This window comes from Pseudorasbora parva, chromosome 19 (assembly GCF_024679245.1).
Source record: "Pseudorasbora parva isolate DD20220531a chromosome 19, ASM2467924v1, whole genome shotgun sequence".
In the NCBI taxonomy this organism is placed as follows: domain Eukaryota; kingdom Metazoa; phylum Chordata; class Actinopteri; order Cypriniformes; family Gobionidae; genus Pseudorasbora; species Pseudorasbora parva.
Genome location: NC_090190.1, coordinates 40,913,842 through 40,934,461, shown reverse-complemented (window position 1 = coordinate 40,934,461; position 20,620 = coordinate 40,913,842). Strand labels below are relative to the sequence as shown.

Below are 20,620 nucleotides of genomic sequence, written 5' to 3'. Positions count from 1 at the left end.
CCCATGATTTACTCACCCTCAAGTCATCCCAAGTGTATATGACATTCTTTTTTCAAATGAATAAAATCAGAGTTATTTAAATTTATATTAAAAAAGTCCTGGCTCTTCCCAGCTTTAAAATGCCGGTGCCTTGTCGGTCCATAAAAGTGCATCTAACCATCATATAACTGATCCTCACAGTAACTGATCCATAGACTAAAATACTAGCTCTCGGTTTTCAGTGCCACACGAATCACATTGAGCTTAAAGGACAACTCCGGTGAGAAATGACCCTAGGGGTAATTAACAGATGGTTACCAAGTAGATCGTTCTCTGGGATGCGGTTTCATGAAAATCGAATTTAAAGAGTTTTATCTCTAAACACAGATTAGCTTATAATGTCTATGGGGCATGGAATAAGTGAAATTAAATCGCTAGTTAATACCACTAACAAGGCTCAAAATAACCTCACACTAACACGGCAGCATATTGAGGGACCCTACATGCAAACCGAAGCATTGAGAACTTTGTAAGAGTACAAACAGTTTAATAAGAAGGTACTTTATAAAGACAGTACATTACACGTTTACAGACTGCAGCCATCTTGGAAAACAGTCTCGACGACTCGAGCCACGAACGCTGTGCTAAGTGAGCTGATCGATAGGAATTAAGTTTGTGAAATCTAATTACATGGACTTTTTTTTCTTTTTTTTTCTCTACTGCGTTCAGTGCTTTCTTCCGGAAACAATGGCCCATATGAGATTCCAAGTCACAGTTCATCACTTAGCACAGCGTTCGTCACTCAAATCTGTTTTTAGAGATACAACTCTTTACACTTGATTTCCATGAAAACGCATCCCAGAGAAAGATCTACTCGGTAACCACCATCTATTAATTACCCCGAGGGTCATTTCTCACCGGAGTTGTACTTTAAAGAGTAACCCTTCTTCACCCATGAATCCTTGACGTATGTGCACTGACAAACGCAGAAGAGAGAAGATAGAGCTAAACAAAACTTAGCGTCAGGGGTTATTCATAATCACACTAAAACACAATTTCTTTCAATAAACATAGTTAGTTTAGTCTATAAAGTTTAAAATATGGACATTGTTCTTACACAAACGTGCCACTTTGCTTCAGAAGGCTCATCATTACTCACGTGCTATATGCGTGAACACCTGAAGCACACGCCCCAAAAGCTGGATCTCTGACAGTCCACGAATGCTAAACCGAGCTCTCTTTCAGGACTTTTTACTCTTAAGTGGACAAATGAATACAAAATTATTTAAAAAAAATAGGAAGTATCCCAGTAAACATAGTTGCTTATGTCATAGTTGGTTCAGTTAAGTGAACATACACTTTGAGAAAAAGTAACTTTAAAATTATTAACTTACAAAAAAAAAAAAAAATATATATATATATATATATATATATATATATATATATATATATATATATATATATATATATATATATATATATATATATATTTTTTTTTTTTTAATTATTATTTTTATTTATTTTTTACAGTGAGGACAATACACTGTTATATTACAACTACTGAGAGACCGTCCTGAAAAGCACTGTTTATTTCATGTGGATCATATCTTTTGTATTTATTTGTGCTTTCACTTGTAATGTGTTTGGGCTAGTGGTTTAGATGTGCTCTTGATATTGGAATAGAGAATAGTGTGTGTGTTGAGTTTGCTGCTCAACCCCCCACCAGTAATTTACATTTCAATGCATGAAGACACTCACAGGTGAGACACAGAACCTCACTACTGTTACCTGTGTCCTAGACCAAATACACTGCCAAAAATAAATTGAAATTACATGATGAAATGAAATTACAATCGCTAGGACATTTCCCAATCTTTAGGAGAACTGAGTGAGGAGTTTATAAATTTGTTAACCAACTTTCAGCTTCACAGCAGTTAATTTTACATTTACAAATCAACTCATTCGTCCAGAGCACGGCACAGGTTTATCCAACACTAACATCAGGAACATTATACAATTAAAATGTCTTTACAAAACTAGAATGACGCTCTCTGCTGCTTATAATTCACTGCATGCTTACATTACAGTACAACATTATTCCTAAGTTTCCTCTTTTGAATGGATGGTAATGGTCTAACACTGGTGTTGGTGTTCAGTTTCATAAAAGTTGCTTTGATAGTGTTTGATTTTTTTAGCAGGAAAAATTGCATTACAATATTACTGTATACATGTTGTAAATTGCTGTCTCATTCAGTTTTGTATTATGTTATTGTTTTGTCCATAAGTTTAACACTTTGGAAAACCGCATGTAAGGATGTGCGAATTGGCCAGTGTAGAACAAAGATTTGATTGTGTTTGTGTCAAAGTGAGAAAAGATTTCAGGTAAATTGAAAGATGTTGCCATTGAATGCATGTTGTGCTAAAGCAATGTTGATCCACAGTTAAGCTGTGATATAAAATTTTCTTTTACAAAACATTTCTCAATAATAAACACACTTTTTCAAAACTCTTCACACAGTGATCACAACTTCAGTCTGTGCAAGCTAAACTGTGGATCATTGGCACTTGATTTGAGATATGAATTAAGTGTTTTGTTAGTTTTTGTGGATGTTGAATGTGAAATAACTGCTGTGAAGCAGAAAGTTGGTTTGGAGAACTGTGTGAAGGATTTTGAAAATGACCAAAGTATTGAGAAATGTGTCCTAGCGATTGTAAAAACTGTAATTTAGTTTAATTTGGCAGGGCAAATCCCAGCATCTTCTCTAGTTTATTTGAGAAGGGTTCTGCCACATTGGTAGTTTGAGCTCTATTGGCCTGTGGTTCACAAACTGGTTTTTCAAGTCTTCCCTTATTGAAATGTAAATTGTGAGTGGGGGGTTGTGGGGGTTGAGGAGAGAAACACACAGGCGTCGTGATTTACTATCTAACAGGGGACCTGAGTCAGTGTGTGTGTAACGTAATCACTATTCAATAATGACCTGCAATTAATACATTAGAGAGCTATTTCTGCTTGATTTAACCCTTAAAACTCAGTTATTGCTGTAAAACCTCTAAATCTTTACAGTGTGCTTGTGATGATAAGAAATGTCACAGCAAACACACAGGCGTCGTGATTTACTATCTAACAGGGGACCTGAGTCAGTGTGTGTGTAACGTAATCACTATTCAATAATGACCTGCATTTAATACATTAGAGAGCTATTTCTGCTTGATTTAACCCTTTAAACTCAGGTATTGCTGTAAAAACTCTAAATCTTTGCAGTGTGATTATGACAGCAAGAAATGTCACAGCAAACACACAGGCGTCGTGATTTACTATCTAACAGGGGACCTGAGTGAGTGTGTGTGTAACATAATCACTATTTAATAATGACCTGCAATTAATACATTAGAGAGCTATTTCTGCTTGATTTAACCCTTTAAACCCAGGTATTGCTGTAAAAACTCTAAATCTTTGCAGTGTGTTTATGATGATAAAAAAATGACAGACTAAACACACAGGCGTCGTGATTTACTATCTAACAGGGGACCTGAGTCAGTGTGTGTGTAACGTAATCACTATTCAATAATGACCTGCAATTAATACATTAGAGAGCTATTTCTGCTTGATTTAACCCTTTAAACCCAGGTATTGCTGTAAAAACTCTAAATCTTTGCAGTGTGTTTATGATGATAAGAAATGACACAGCAAACACACAGGCGTCGTGATTTACTATCTAACAGGGGACCTGAGTCAGTGTGTGTGTAACATATTCACAATTCAATAATGACCTGCATTTAATACATTACAGAGCTATTTCTGCTTGATTTAACCCTTTAAACTCAGTTATTGCTGTAAAAACTCTAAATCTTTACAGTGTGTTTGTGATGATAAGAAATGTCACAGCAAACACACAGGCGTCGTGATTTACTATCTAACAGGGGACCTGAGTCAGTGTGTGTGTAACGTAATCAATATTCAATAATGACCTGCAATTAATACATTAGAGAGCTATTTCTGCTTGATTTAACCCTTTAAACTCAGTTATTGCTGTAAAAACTCTAAATCTTTGCAGTGTGTTTGTGATGATAAGAAATGACACAGCAAACACACAGGCGTCGTGATTTACTATCTAACAGGGGACCTGAGTCAGTGTGTGTGTAACGTAATCACTATTCAATAATGACCTGCATTTAATACATTAGAGAGCTATTTCTGCTTGATTTAACCCTTTAAACTCAGGTATTGCTGTAAAAACTCTAAATCTTTACAGTGTGTTTGTGATGATAAGAAATGTCACAGCAAACACACAGGCGTCGTGATTTACTATCTAACAGGGGACCTTATAACCCTAAAGAACAATTTCTGCTTGTCCAGTCCTTGATTTATTTTATTTTTGTAAATGGTGCAAGAAATCAAATCTCACTCTTAAAATCTCAAGAACAAAGTATTTCGGGGGGAAATAGAGCAGAAACTATATTTGAATAGGCAGCTAATACAATCGGGCACAAATGTAAATGCATTGGTGTACCTGACAATAATCTTAAATAAGAGATGTGGACTGATCATATACTGTAATTATGAAGACACAACAGAGAATGAATTTCTTAAAGAAATGACTTTCCTGTAATGTATTAGGTATTATGTCTAAGGTATATTGTGTGTGTGTGCATATTGTGATACCAGATGCCTGTGTAAACAAGTTAACTTATTTTAATGTGTTGACTAACATACGAAAGCACAAGAAGACTTGTGGACTAAGTAAGTGTAGTGTGTTACTTGATGTTACATCTTGTAACTTTATTGCGACTGTGTAATAAATATATTTAAAAATAAGCTTCAAAATAAATGGCATTAAAGTATATTTTAGGTTACAAATAAATACTTCTCAGTACATTCAAAAGAACATAGTTATTATAAAAAGACATATTATTACTTGAGACATTATACAGTCTGTACGAAGCTTAACTGCATTTATTATCATTTAAAAAACAATGTTATTTATTTGTAAAGACATGTAATGGTGGAGATGGCATATATATATATTTATATATATATATATATATATATATATATATATATATATATATATATATATATATATATATATATATATATATATATAATGAAGACAGACTTGACTGCCAGCTCACTTCACATTCACACACACACTAGTCTATGGAGGTCCCCTGTTGGATAGGTAGACATCGGTCACACACACAGCTCCATTAGAGTCTATGGAGGTCCCCTGTTGGATAGGTAGACATCGTTCAGGTCCCCTCTTGGCATGTTTTTAAAAAAAATAAAAAATGCTTATTTGAAGTTATATTATGAATAAGGACCTAAAAAGAAAATTTTGTATGTAATTTTTGTTTCTTCAAAATGACTAGAAACACAGGTCCCCTCTTGGATAGTGTAGAGTGATAGTCCCCTCTTGGTAATATAGACGTGTATGTGTGTGTGTGTGTGTGTGTGTGTGTGTGTGTGTGTGTGTGTGTGTGTGTGTGTGTGTGTGTGTGTGTGTGTCAGTTTCATTAGAGACAGAGCTAAAGCGAACTATACATCTGTACACACTCCTTCTTTCCTTCTCTCACCTGATTCAATGTACACAGCTACTGCCAACAAACATATATGCATCCGAGATCCACATCACCGCAGCTTTTATAGTCTCAGACAGAGTATAATAGTGGGAGATAAACCTGTTAGCAGGCATCACTCTCTCATGTCTCTGGACATTTAAAGACGCCCTCTGCTGCCCTCTTCAGGACAGAGAACTGCATTAACCTCAGCCGCTCAGACAACAAGGAATCTGTTGATTACCACAACAGCAACAAAAATTCAGTTTACACACACTTTCACTCAATCGTTCATTCACAAGCTTTTCAGATGATGCTCTTCCTTTCAAAAATGTGTGTTATTTCAACTGTAAAAATGCATAAAGAGGTGAGACCTTTTCAATTGAAGGATGAGAAATTAATGAGAGTTATGACAGAATTTCTGAGGGTCAAACATTTTTTCTCAGAATCAACAGATTGAGTTTTACTTGTATTTAACCTGCCACATTCCCACGTGTAAAGTACTTGAGTAATTTTACTTGATTACTGTACTTAAATATTTTTTTTCTAAGTATTATTTGTACAAATAAAAATCAAAACTTTTACCTAATTACATTTTTTAAAGAAAAAAAAAGTTTGTTTTACTCCTTACAATTTTATTTACAGTCAAAAAGTACTTCTTTTTTGGAGATCACTTCATTGTATTTTCTCTTGCTATTACCAAACCAACTGAATTGTGCTGATGCCCAGTTTAATTTAAATGTATTTATTCTGCCAATGAGATTCATTTTCATATTCCATGAAATTGGTCAGACATCTTCATTGGTCTTTTGAAAGTGACGTCATGTCGCATCAATTACCACAATGCACAGCACCTTGACCTGGAAATTAGAGTGAGAGGCTTTTCAGCACTGCAAGGCCCTGTCCCAAATGGCACCCTAAACCCTTGTGGTCTTCCTCTGCAGACCACAAGGTCTTCGGGTCCTCTGACCGAATTTAGAGCGGCTCTGGAGATGAACTTCACGCATTCATATCTTCATATCCACAACTTTCCCGAACTCTGACCTTTCCCATGATCGCTATGGCAACATAGAACAAGCCGGTAACGAACTCACGGTTTACGTTAGTCTGTACTGTTATTTGCTAAACGTTGGTTGTATTATCAGGATTCAGGAGTAGACTTTTATAACAACGCTTCAGGCAAAATGATCACATGTCCCAGATGGTCTACACATTAAATCTTGCTACACATTAAATCTGTAAATTATTGAAAACAATAAACACACCCTTTGCAAAAAATTATACAGTTTTACTGCAGTATTTTAAATAGGTTAAACTAATATATAAACTCAATAATTACCTTTACAGCAATGAAATGTAAATTTTTATTACAATGCACTTAAATTCATTGAAGTTCATGCATCTATTTTCATGTTGATTAAAAAAAAAGTCTACTGACAATGTCTGACATGAACAACATTTCAACAATTACAAATATTAAAACACAAATATTACTTCTACATCACAATTCTTGAGTTTATTTGAAGCTCGTTTGGCACTGAATGGAGTGCGTATGGTGCTAGCATCATGTCAAACACAGGTCCGTTTATGTTGCATGGTTTATGGAAGCAAGTAGGTTTCGGAGGTGTGAGACCCAGGCGCTCAGCGGCGCTCAGCGTTCATCAACCCCGGCGAGAGCAGCCTTAACTCGGCTCGTCCTTCTGACGACTGCCGCTGCCTGGCAGAAGCCCCTCCCATGATGCAAATTCGAGTCTGTTGTGTAGTGAATGAAGCGAATGGATTCAAAATGTTTACGCGTCCATGTTCGTGCGAATAGCGCTATTTATTCGCGTCACTCGCGTCCGGTGTGAACGCAGCATAACTGTTATGTGTGCTAAACCGGAACTGAGATACCGTCAACCGGAAGTATCGAGTGTCATGGCGACGCCCACTAAGACTTGTAGGAAAGTTGTGGATAGTGAGGTTGAAAACACCCCGAGCTTCACGTTTGTTTCAGTGTGTGTGTGTAGGAAATTAAACCGTGCGTCTGTGCCATTCATTCACTCATACAGAGACACACAGAACATGCAGGATTTAAACTGTATTTTTGCGGTTTAATATTCACAGACACTAATCTATATTGTGATTTGATTTGATTTAACTATATTAACCTGCTTTTGATTTATTCGATTCCGCGTTATACTGTAAATTCAGTTTTTTATGACTGGACTCTGCGATTCTGTCCACATTTTCCACATCAGACTATTTATTAGTCAAACTAGAGACTGCCTATAGCTGCATTTAGAGCTAGAACTATCTTAGTGTTTAACCTGTGAGAAAATGGTTGTAGTGTAGAATGTGCACATAAGAACGGGGATCAATCACAGATAATCATTAGTGAGCATATCACAATCAAGCTTACCTTATCATAAAGTCGTGTAACTCTTGGTCCACTCGCTCCAGAATGGGCATCAGGTAGTTCAGGATGTGCTTTGTGTTGTCCATGGTGGGGTCCATGAAATCCCTGCCGTTCCCAAATTGTAAAAAAAAAAAAAAAACATTATATTCAGCTCAGTTTCATTTTGATTCAATTCAGTTCAATAACAGTGTCTGGGCTGCAAAACTCATCAATTATGAAATAAATTGTATTAATCGGTAAACCAGCTCTACAGAAGACAACAGTGTGTTTTCACTTTGGATAAAAGCTTAAAGCAAATGTAAAAGTTGATGTTGCAGAAACCCATAGTCAAGTTTTTTATTTACAATCCAAAAACAGCCATTAGTTGCTCATTACTGGATGAATCAGTGTTTTTGAACAAATCTCTTGAGCGAATGATTCAATGACTCACTTATAATCAGTGTTTTTGAACAAATGAATGATTCAATGACTCACTCATAAAGACTTCACTTGTTTCATTACTGGATGATTAGTGTGAATGATTCAATGACTCACTTGATGATGACACAGCTGATCCACGATTGAACCGTCAATGCACTGTGATATCGAATTGAACCGAATCAATGACATGATTATCATAATCAAACCGAACCGTGAGACCAGTGTAGGTTAACACATAGATATCCATAATAAGGACTAGATATCTTGCGGCGGAGTCACCATCGGCATCACCGGCGGCCATCTTGTCACAGGCAATCTTGACGGATTTACAAATGGTTTGGTTTCTTACAAACGTTATTAACATGGCTACAAATCTGGATGCTTTAACACGTTGAAATTGCAGCTTTTCGTTTCGATAAACGCCTTAATCGTGCAGCTTGTGTATCACGGCTAACTCACATGCACGTTATCAAGGGGGCTGAGACCACAATCGAGCTGTTCAATTAAATAGGTTTATTGACACCAATAACGATTTTATGACAACCAATCTTTTGTCTAGTTAAAATATACTTAGTTTGCATGTTTTTTTTTGTCTATTTTTTTTTTTTAAATACAAATTATTATAATAGTGATATTCTTATTATAAAAGCGTATATATATATTATATCTAGAAAACAAATTCAGAGCTGTATATGTGTATAAATATATATAATTTCTAGTTTTAGTAGCCTATATATTGATTTAACATAAATACCTTGTGTGTTCAATGTTACTTTCATATTGAAGTCCATGGTTATAATTATTCATAAGTATGTAGTGTCATAACTACATCTCTGACGTTTATAACAAACGAAACAGTTTGAAAATCAGTTGAAAATTGAGCAAGTAATGGTTATTTAAAAGTACATGCACCATTAAAACACACTGTTACGAGTGAGCGAGCTGCCTGTGACAAGATGGCCGCCAGTTGCGGACGGCGACCTCCATTGGCCAACAGCGCGCACGAGACATCTAGCCTTTATTATGGATATCTATGGGTTAACACCCCAACTGGATGAATCAGCGCTTTTGAACAAATCTCTTGAATGAATGATTCAATGACAAATACATTTCTAACAATCACTTGTCGCCACCTACTGGCACAACATTGTAATTGATATCTGTATTTCACACGCCATGTTACTTTCCAAAGCTGATTGGCTCTATTTTGATCGCTACTGTAGACATTGTGTTTATATCTAAATTATACACTTTTATCCCAGTACTTCTAAAATATTCTGAATTATTGTAAGACAGAAATAATGATAACGTGAGGTTGAAAAGACCGTTTCTTACTTATGACAAATGCTCTCTCAGGGTCAGAACGCATATCTGGATGTTTGCTGCGATCGTTTCTAGTCAAAGTTTTAATAGAATCGCTGTCATTTGGGAATAAGATTGCGTGGGTGTTTGAATCGATTTTTAGTGTTTAATCGTGCAGCTCTAGGTCAGGTAAATTCACCTGAGATGATGATTGGAAAGTTTCTCCATTATTGCGATGGTCATCCTCTCTCCCACCACCAGCAGGAAGGTCACCACGATGTCATGATAACCCTGGTAATAGTGCAGTTGAGGGTTTCTCCTCAAAACATCCAGAATGATGTCTATCAGCTGCTCCTGGAGAACCTCTCGCTCATCCACACGCATGCCTGAGAACCATTACATCAACAACAAAACCTGTCATTATGAGCAGATGTGAAAATAAGTCCTTCTATTATCACAGGATCAGGCACACCCTAAAGACATGATTCTGTGTTAAAGTCTTGCTTACTCTTGTGACTTAAAACCTCAACTGTCCAAATATCACATGGGAAGCTCCATTTATTTGTGATCAGATAGATAACACACAACCAAGGCACTGTTTCAGACGTGCAGCAAGGAAATATCACTGACTGGAAGAAGGGACGATTATATAAGCAATTATTTATAATCAAGAAAAATATAGAGATATTTTCAATGAGGTCCTAAAATCTGAGACCACATTGGAAATATAGGTTTTAAAATCTAATTTAAAACTGGGAATATATAACATTTTAGGTTTTAAAAAACAACGCAAGTTATATTATAAATATCTTATTTCCCACCATTTTCTTGAAACTTTGTATTGTTAGCACTTTTCATTTTATTATCTCCTTAAGATTACTTTAGGATAAAAGCACCTGCTAAATGAACGTATACTGAAAATATTTCATTTATTCACTAATCTCTAATAATTAATCAATTAAGCAAATGTAATACTGATCATTTATCAGTGATTTATCATTCATCATGTGATGGTGTGTCACTGATATATCAGATACTGACCTTTGGGGAAACGCCGCATTGATCTCCTGACATCGAGCACCACCTGTCTGTAGTCTTTGTGGTCCTCTCGGACATCTTTGGCTTTAAAGGAGGAAAATAAGAGAAAGTAAACATTGTTGGAAGTTTTTGTGGTACGTTCCGGACACACAAACACACACACACACACTTACAGGGTTTGGCAGGAAGACTGTACACGTTGACACTGAGGAGTTTGGGCCAAACTTTTCTCCTAATGTCATCCGTCAGCAAACCGCCTTCGCTCAAAGCCGCCCGCCGAAGGGTCTCGATGTCCACGGGGTCACTGTTCAGGGCCTGATGGATATCCAGGAGCTTCTGTTTCTTCAAGGGCAATTGTTCTGCAGATAAAGCATATGAAATATGAGGCAGTATGCAAAATTAACACTCAACATCCACCAAATGGAATCAAATAGTGGAATCTAACTTCCTTGGAAGTTTAAATGTGCATTACTTAAAGGCACAATATGTAATTTTTCACCGCTAGCGTTCGCTTATTCAAAACAAAGGCATGTCTTGACTCTTGCCATGGGTACTTCCACTTCTTCCACTCGTGTGGTGTGGTAACGCAGCACTGTTTTATCATATTACACATATTTAAGGGTGTTAAAGTGATTTTATAATGCTACTCTGTGCGTTGGCTCAGTCGCTACTATGGCCCCATGTACACTGCATGGTTCAAGTGACCCAATTCCGATTTTTTTCCTGAACGTGTGAACGTGTAAGCAGGAAAAAAACCCTGCATTGATTTCCGATATCCTCAGATCGGATTCAGGCCTCACTCATATGTGGTAATAAATCCGATATGATTCGGATGCGTGCATTAGCTTCTGCCATGTAAGCAGACAGATCGGATATTCCCCAGTAAATGCGAGTCGTACGTCATTGAAAAAATGACGGAGGCGAAGGACGTCAACTCGGGTGGACACGAACTGCGATCAAGGGCCAGTGTTGCCAAGTCCGTGGTTTTCCTGCGGAATTGGGCTACTTTAACACAGTTTTGAGTTGCAATTGGGCGGGTTTTGTTGTGAAAACCTGGCAATTCTGTCAAGGGCTCTCCTCTGTTTCTCCGCCTTACAAGAGAAATGTTTTGCTGACCTTTAAAGATGTGTGGAAAAGTGCAGACAGCAAAACATTGTATATTCATTTTGTCTGTGTGATTTGCATATTGTTTTACTTCTTTTTCCGGTTAAGAACGTCTTGGGCTGTTTCGCCAGTGTACAGTGTAAATGCAAATATTGGATATGGGTCGCTTTTAAAAGATGATGTAAGCGGGTCGTCAAAAATTTTGTTTTGGATATAGTCCAAAATAGGAATTGTGCATCAAGACCTGCAGTGTAAATGCAGCCTATGAGACGCTTGTTCACACTGCAGTGAGTGAGATCATATTAGGCATGGTAAAACATGGTACTCTGTGCGGTAAATCAACAACAACAGATTTAAACAATAAGACTAACTGTGTTGAGCTGGAGAACAATTATTGGTTTCTGTCCATCAGTGATCCAAACAGTTGCTCACCTGTCTATTTTATTATTTTTTTTTTTACTTACATATTGTGCCTTTAAATCAGTGTATGGATGAACATTTGATCTTGTCAATCTTCAAATAACTTTACCTCAGTGGAAAGTAAACAGGCCAAAGTAAGAGAAACTTTTTAATTCACTGTAGCAAAATTTTTTTACAGAATTATGCGGTTAAACCACTAAAACTAAACTTGAGGAACAAAATCTTGATTGAAGTCAGAGAGTAAAACATAATTAAAATTAACATTTAAAAAATATAGAGAGCGATCATTTATACCAATTAGACCACATATAGGCCTATATTTTCACTGACAGCAGATATGAAGGACCCTCATTCAATGACATCATAATTGGACCTGTCAATCGTTCAATGACAACATAATGGACCTTCTTACACATAACAAATCTCTCAAACACATTCAATGATTTTCTAATGGATCGCGTGCCGACTCAGTGACATCATAATAGACCTCTAACACAGTCAGTGACATTATAATTGATTTTCCACATACATTGAGTAAGTTTAAAATGGACCGAGACCGGTAACGTTACTACCTTCATGTCTCCTGACAGGCGCTTGCGATCCGCTCGCCGGCAGTCGCTTTCTCGCTTTTCTCATCTTTTACTGTGACTCACAGTCATAAGGATATCAAATACATGCTTTTGTGGTAATGATCATAACATTTTAATTCAAAACTGGCATTTAAAACGAAAGTAAAGTGGCATTTTATGATCCCCCTCAGATCGGCGTCGTTACGTGGAGAGGAGTGCTCGTCACCCGAGCTTTACTAGTCTCTCACTGGCTGAAAACGCCGGTGAGTCACTCAACCTTGACTGCTGTCGACGTCTCAACTGATTGGTTTAATACATTGAGGGGCTCAACGCCATTGGCTCATTTTCAACGTGATCCTCCACCTGCTCGTGCGGCGTGTTTGTATTTTTTTTTTTTTTTTTTTTTTTTTTACAGTCTACTCTATGGTGTTTACATGTTATGTAATATATATTAGACTAACTGATGCAGAAGCTGAACCGCAATTTCAAGTTTTAAGCAAGTTTCAATTTTAGCTACACCCATATCTGCCATATGCGAGGAATTCGTCTTGGTGACAGCACACAGGCATTTAAAAAATATATTAATATGCATCCTTTTACACTACGTATACACATATAATGTACACAAACTGTTGAAGGACACGGTGAAAAAATAGGTAACACTTTCCTTGGTACGGGTTAAATGTAGTTACTATTGTAATAACAGTAAATGATGCATAATTACATGCAACTAACCCTAAGAAACACAAACCTATATACAACATGATCAATTTATTTTAATTGCATTTTTTTATGAAATATTTGTTCAACGATCTGTTTAATGAAATACATTTATGGTGGTGCTTGTATGGCACACTAAAGACAATAGTGTCACTTTACTGTTAAGAATAAAACGATTTTAGCCGAGATGATCTGTGTTGTTCTCTTTTTATATTGGCCCATTTTACCTGTTACAAATACTGTAACTCTCGTAATTTTAAAACAACTATACTTTGTCACAATTAAAATACATATTTAAGACCCTTGTAATTCATGAAAATATCATTAGATCTCGTGCATATCTGATTTGATGGTATTATAACTAATTTACCAAATCGTGGCTCATCTGACTTAACCCCATGTAAATAACAATATTATTTTTATTTTTCAGTTATTTATTGGCCTGTTGGCCTGTTGTCAGTGGATCGATACAAAGTCTCTCACCGCATGAAAGCAAATGTGTTTTATGACATCTGGCAAATCCTGCGTTTGACTGTTAACCGTGTTATCAGTGGTTTTATGGCTGAGTGAAGTATGCCATGGTGCATCTGGGTGTCGCCGCCGCGCGCATTGCGCAACGCTCGCGCAGCGCGGATGGCTTGACGCGCCGTCCCCGACTCGATTCCGCGCGGTGATATCAAACGGGAAGAACATGAGAGAAACAACGTGTGTGTTTGTTTCTCTGTAACCACGAACATGGGCGACAGAAGTGAGAGGGGTTCGGGGAAGCACAAGCGGAGATCCACGGTCTCCGGAGACGCGGCGGCAGCTCAAGCGAAGCGCAGCGGCGCAGGAGAGACGCTCAGCGGGCAGGTGAAGGAGAAAGAGCCGCGGCAGGAAACATCCGCGAGTAAACAGAAGAACCACAGCGATGCTGGACAGGACACGTTCAGGTGGACTATGCTATTGAAAAACTGTTTTACTTGATATGTGCAGCATCTATCCATCTATAGCGCTTATAACATGCACACATATAGGCCTACTAGCATATTACATTTCCATCTTCATTGATATTAAGATCAACAGAGGCACCCAAAAGTATTTGGACACTCCAGATACAAACATTTCTAAGGATTATATATATATATATATATATATATATATATATATATATATATATATATATATATATATATATATATATATATATATATATATATATATATATATATATATATATATATATAATTTATTTACTTAATTACATACAATTTTCTATTTTAATATAATTTAAAATATGTATTCCTGTGATGCAAAGCTGAATTTTCCATATCATGTGTCACATGATATGCTTTATCAATGTTGTTAACAGAATTAATTTCGTATAACCTGTGAGTGTGCTTTTTCAGGATTCTTCAATGAAAAAGATATTAAAAAGAACAGCATTCATTCAAAATTCACTGGGGAAAAAAATAAAAAATAAGCAAGATGCTAAATATTTCTTTGGCAAGTTTTTGCATACATATTTTTAAAGTAAATTTCAAGTATGGAATTAAGTCAACTCTACTTAACTGAGTTAAATTACCAATGAAAATAAGTCATTTTAACTTGGTCGGTTAAAGTTATTTATACTTATTTGAAGTTTCCATTTACATTTTACTCAAAGAATATAACATTGAATTAAACCACACTTTTAAAGGTGCACTATGTAACTTTTCCGGCCGCTAGAGGTCGTCTATTCAAAACAAAGGCGTAGTTTGATGACGCCAAGTTTGAGCTCAGAATCTTGGGACATGTGGTCTTCACCTCACAGCCTTCACCACGGGATAGGACTCTGGCAGAAATCAAGTTCATAGATGTGATTATTAAAGGGATAGTTCACCCAATTTGATGTTTATCTGCTTACCTCCAGGTCATCCAAGATGTAGGTGTTTTTGTTTTTTCAGTAGAACACAAATGAAGATTTTTAACTCAAACCGTTGCTCGTATAAAGCATGTCAATGGGGTCTAATTAGAATTCTAACATACAATTTTCATTTTTGGGTGAACTATCCCTTTAATGTTACTGTAGTGTGAAGCAGAGCAGGACCGAGTGCTGTAGAGCTGAGCGAGGCCGCTGGAGCGATTGTTACGCAAACACACTGTCCGTAAATAGCGGGACTTTTAATATGCCACAGTTATCATGATTTACAAATAGTTTACAAGTACTCAATGGATCAAAATATATAACTCTAGCCAGTGGTTTTTGGATATTTTACTGCAAAAATGTTACATAGTGCACATTTAAAGTCTATATTAGAAATATCTACGTAAACAACATAATAGATATTGTGTAGATACCATATCTACATGACAGAAGTAATGAGCCACTTGACCTCAATACTTGGTACAAAATACCAAGGCTGTAACCATGTCTTGAACATTTAATTTAAATTAATTTTTATAAAGCATAAAGAAACAGAACAGTGAACAAAATTCTAGGTCTAATTTTAACTGGGAAGTAATCATTTTGTAAATAATATTTGCATTAATTTGCGTCAAATATATTGCTGGTCTCGAGATTCTTCCCGTTGGTGAATAAATACATAGATCCGCATAGATTTCCTTAGTGGTCTAGTGGGAATTTTTTGTAAACGAGCCAGAAGAGAACGCAAACCCCGCCTACTTCAATTTCATTGGCCACCTCAGTCATTTTGACATTAACGAGCGCTTTTAGACCTGCACCATTTGTGCACAAGTGCAGGAGAGCAGTGGAAGAATTTTACATATTGGGGGGACAATTTGCCAGTTTCTAATTAATGTCTGTTGGTTACGGCCCTGCACAATACACAGCGATGCTAACATTTGATGGATGGTTTTTGAGTATGAATGTGTAATTCTGAGTAGAAAATGAACTCTAAATGTCACAACTAAACCTAACAACAAAAGCAATGATAAAACAGTGTAAAAACCGACTGAAAACAGCGAAACCCCAGTGCATGATGGGAACACCAGTATCAGAAAAGTTAAGTAGTTTCACTTAATTTTTTTTTAAATTATTATTCTTGCCTGATCTAACTTTTTCATGTATAAATCACATTGTTTCTGTAGTATTTACTTCACCACAAAACTTTTTTTATCAGTGTAGAAATCTTTTAAATCAATACACACTGCAAAAGTTTGGGGGTCAGTATTTTATTTACTTTTATTTCTTTGAAATGTACTTTTATTCAGCACGAATAAATGTGTAAAAAAAAGTGTTATTAAAGATTTATATTGTTAGAAAATTATTTTGAATAAATGCTGTTCTTTTGAATTTTTTATTCATCAATGAATCCTGAAAAAAGTACCAAAACAATATAAATATATTTTCAACATTGATAATAAATCCTCATCTGAGAATGACTAGTGAAGGAGTAAAGATGATAAATTCAGCTTTGATCACAGGAATAAATTACACTTTTCTATATATTCACATAGAAACATCTGCATGATTTACACTGGAGGAATATTTAACAATATTCATGTTTTTTTTCTGTATTTTTGATCAAATAAATGCAGGCTTGGTGGGCATAAGAGACTTTTTTAATGTAAATATAAAACAATATATGAACAAATACTGTATGAGTGGATGTCACTGTCAAATCACAGTAAATTGGGCTAATTTTAGTTTTCTACTCACACTTTATTATTTATATATTCATTTAATCTCTAATAAATGCAGTATTTAGTAGACACTATACTAATTGAATTGGGGCTTTGTGTCTTCATATGCACGGTGAAGAATGGCAGGTCAGGATTGAGAAATGGGGCACGCAGTCACATTATTTATAGATATTTCACTCTGGATCTACTTGGGTTTGAGCAATGACCATCCAGATAATGCAGATCTCGAAACCGAAAATGGAAGTGAAATATCTCATGCAGCGCCGGTTCTTCTTCCCATGCAACAGAAAATGAGCACTATGCTTCCTGTATGACGCATACTAGGGGTCTAACAATATATCGTGCCACAATATATCACAATACAAAAATGCAACAATCTGTATTGTGTATGGTTCAACTTTTCCGAGTTTTAGTGTCACATTAAACTACTATACTCACTGTTGAATATAACGTATAATAATGCAATGGGAGAATATTTGTGGGACCTGATAATGCCAAATGTTACCAGTAAAAAGTGGCCAACATTATTTTATGTACTCAGCCACAGCTGAATTATACTGAATAATTCAGTATTTTTTATTCTGGTGTCGCCGTTGTCCTGTGCATTGGGTTACCAGCACCAAGTCCAAGCCTATTCATTTCCACCCCAATGTAATACCAACTTTAGCATTTTTACCATGTCTAGGAGTATCGCAATAATATCATATCGTGAGTTCAGTCGAATCGTGACATGAGTGTATCGTTACACCCCTAATGCATTATATTTTTAATATGATGTGGTGGCCATATCATGTTGGTCAGACTTTAGATTAGGATCTCATTCTCACTATGCACTAATTATTGTCTTTTGCCTCAATAAACTCCTAATTAATTAGTTGGTGGTAGTTGCTAAATTTAGATTAAGGGATGTGGAATATGATCATGTAGAATAAAGCATTAATATGTGCCTTATAATACTAATAAATAAAAAATATCCTAGCAATACACATGATAATAAGCCACTAGTTAAAATGAGAATCGGACCCTAGAATAAAGTGTTAAGGAAAAAATATAACGCTGACTTTGTAAACCATGATTATGACATACTGCGTTATGATTATGACAGTCAAAATCATAGCAGAAATTTGAAATTGACATACTGTCATATTTATGACATTAAGTTATAGTTATGACAAAAAGTTAAAAAGTTAAATGATTATGACATACTAAGTTATTATGACTATGTCTCAATTATAACTCAAAAATGTGTAATCATGATGTCATAATTATGACATAATAAGGTATAGTTATGACACAAAAGTTCAAAATGATAACAAAAAAAGTCAGAATTATGATGGTTATAATTATGGCAATCAAAATCATGATAAAAATGTTAAATTGACATATAGTAAGTCATAATTATGCCATAAAAAAATCAAAAATTATGACATTTGTGACAGTTGCTACAGTCACAATTATAAATGTACAAATTCTGTCCACAACATGTCTGGCTCATAGTTCACCCTAAAGTAGGAACAACAAATATTAATTTTATATGCTTTAGTTTACTCACATATGGAAGTAAGACTGTGCCACTGGATTTTGAATTCTAATTTTTAGCACTGAATTTTTTTACATCGAATTTTTAACACTGAATTTTATTTTGCATCTAAATCAGATTTTGAATTTTAAAAGCCATCGAATTTCTAGCACTGTTTTTTTTGCCTATGACATTTTTTCAATGTTTTAAAAAAATTCAGTGTAAAAAGAAATTCAACGTCTCAAAAAATTCAGTGTAAAAAAATTCAACGTCTCAAAAGATTCAGTGTAAAATAATTCAACGTCTCAAAAAATTCAGTGTAAAAATATTCAGAGTCAACATCCGGGTAACCAAGGAGAAGCAATCGATCCCTGTATCAAATCATCCAACATCCAGCCAATCATTTACGCTCCATTGGTCATGAGTAAACTCACCGAAGCGCCATCGTGTGTGTTCTGAGCCATGCTGCTGAGCTCTGGAGCTCACCTGAAGTGAACTTCCCCGCCTTCCTGTGCTGCGTTCCACTCCACTTTAAGACACGCACTTGCAAACTTCCCTAAGCACTTCCCCTTGGGGGAATCCCTACCGCCATTTTAAAGTGCGTTCCACTTCGTGAAGTGGACAAGGGAGTTTATATGGACAGACCCTTGCTCCCTCGATTTTGACCGAGTGAGTGAGTCTACTTCATATGTACACTTCAGGCAGCTTCATATACCACAATGCAATGCGATTGTGACGTCACCACATATCGCGTTTAATTTACCCCACCACAAACAACTATAACTATTTTTAAAAACATTTAAAACAACACAAACACATCCATATACATATAGAATGCTGCATTAAACAATTTCGTAAAGGTAAAAAATAAATAATAAATCAACTCCATAGTGGATTCCAAGTGATCAAGGGCTTAGGGAGTTCCAGTTCAGTCCATTTGCAAAGTTTCCGCCAGTAGTGGGCACTCATGCAACGTAGGCATGACGCACATCCGAGTGAACGAGACAGAGGGAAGTTTGCGAGTGAAGGGCATGATAAAAACGAACTGGAACGCAGCACTGTTTCAGCGTCACATGACCAATGGAGCGTAAATGATTGGCTGGATGTTGGATGATTTGATACAGGGATCGATTGCTTCTCCTTGGTTACCCGGATGTTGACTCTGAATATTTTTACACTGAATTTTTTGAGACGTTGAATTATTTTACACTGAATCTTTTGAGACGTTGAATTATTTTACACTGAATCTTTTGAGACATAATTTTTTTTTACACTGAATCTTTTGAGACGTTGAATTTTTTTACACTGAATTTTTTGAGACGTTGAATTTCTTTTTACACTGAATTTTTTTAAAACATTGAAAAAATGTCATAGGCAAAAAAAACAGTGCTAGAAATTCGATGGCTTTTAAAATTCAAAGTCTGATTTAGATGCAAAATAAAATTCAGTGTTAAAAATTCGATGTAAAAAAATTCAGTGCTAAAAATTAGAATTCAAAATCCAGTGGCACAGTTTTACTTCCATACTCACACTATTAACTGATTTTTGCTTAATTAATTAGTTGGTGGTAGTTGTTAACTTTAGGTTAAATGTGGAATATGGTCATGAAGAATAACACATTAATATGTGCTTTATAATAAACAGCCAATATAATGATATGCATGATAATAGGCAGCTAGTTAATAGTGAGAATTGGACCCTAAACTAAAGTGCTACCATAATATTTTATGGCTCTATAGTGATAAATTTGTCAAATGTAGTCGGCCATCCTGGTGTTTCTACGAATCTTTAACGTTGCATATACACTGCATACGCTCGGTATCGTGCAATTGTGCGAAAGTAACGTGAGTAATTTGGCAGTTCTGAAAAATAAAGCTATGTAATGAACTTCATCTATAGCTCAGATTAACCCTAACCAGGTGTGATAAACACAGAGCTCTTCAGGTAAAGGTGTGAAGGTCACAACTCAAA

At 35.8% G+C, this 20,620-nt stretch overlaps 2 protein-coding genes across 2 annotated transcripts in view; one reads left to right on the top strand and one right to left on the bottom strand.

The window, feature by feature from the left end:
* Window positions 1–13,004, bottom strand: part of zgc:63863 (uncharacterized protein LOC393372 homolog) — a 51,805-nt gene extending 38,801 nt beyond the window's left edge. The window contains exons 1-5 of the mRNA XM_067425844.1: window positions 12,790–13,004; window positions 10,867–11,052; window positions 10,697–10,777; window positions 9,855–10,041; window positions 7,937–8,038 (exon numbers count right to left, since the gene is read on the bottom strand). Coding sequence (XP_067281945.1) covers window positions 7,937–8,038; window positions 9,855–10,041; window positions 10,697–10,777; window positions 10,867–11,052; window positions 12,790–12,853 — 620 coding nt within the window. The 5' untranslated portion in view covers window positions 12,854–13,004. The remainder of the gene's footprint in view (window positions 1–7,936; window positions 8,039–9,854; window positions 10,042–10,696; window positions 10,778–10,866; window positions 11,053–12,789) is intronic.
* A 1,065-nt stretch (window positions 13,005–14,069) lies between these two features.
* dgat1a (diacylglycerol O-acyltransferase 1a) overlaps window positions 14,070–20,620 on the top strand; it is a 44,241-nt gene continuing 37,690 nt past the window's right edge. Inside the window, exon 1 of the mRNA XM_067424807.1 lies at window positions 14,070–14,438. Within this exon, the coding sequence (XP_067280908.1) occupies window positions 14,242–14,438 (197 nt within the window). The 5' untranslated portion in view covers window positions 14,070–14,241. The remainder of the gene's footprint in view (window positions 14,439–20,620) is intronic.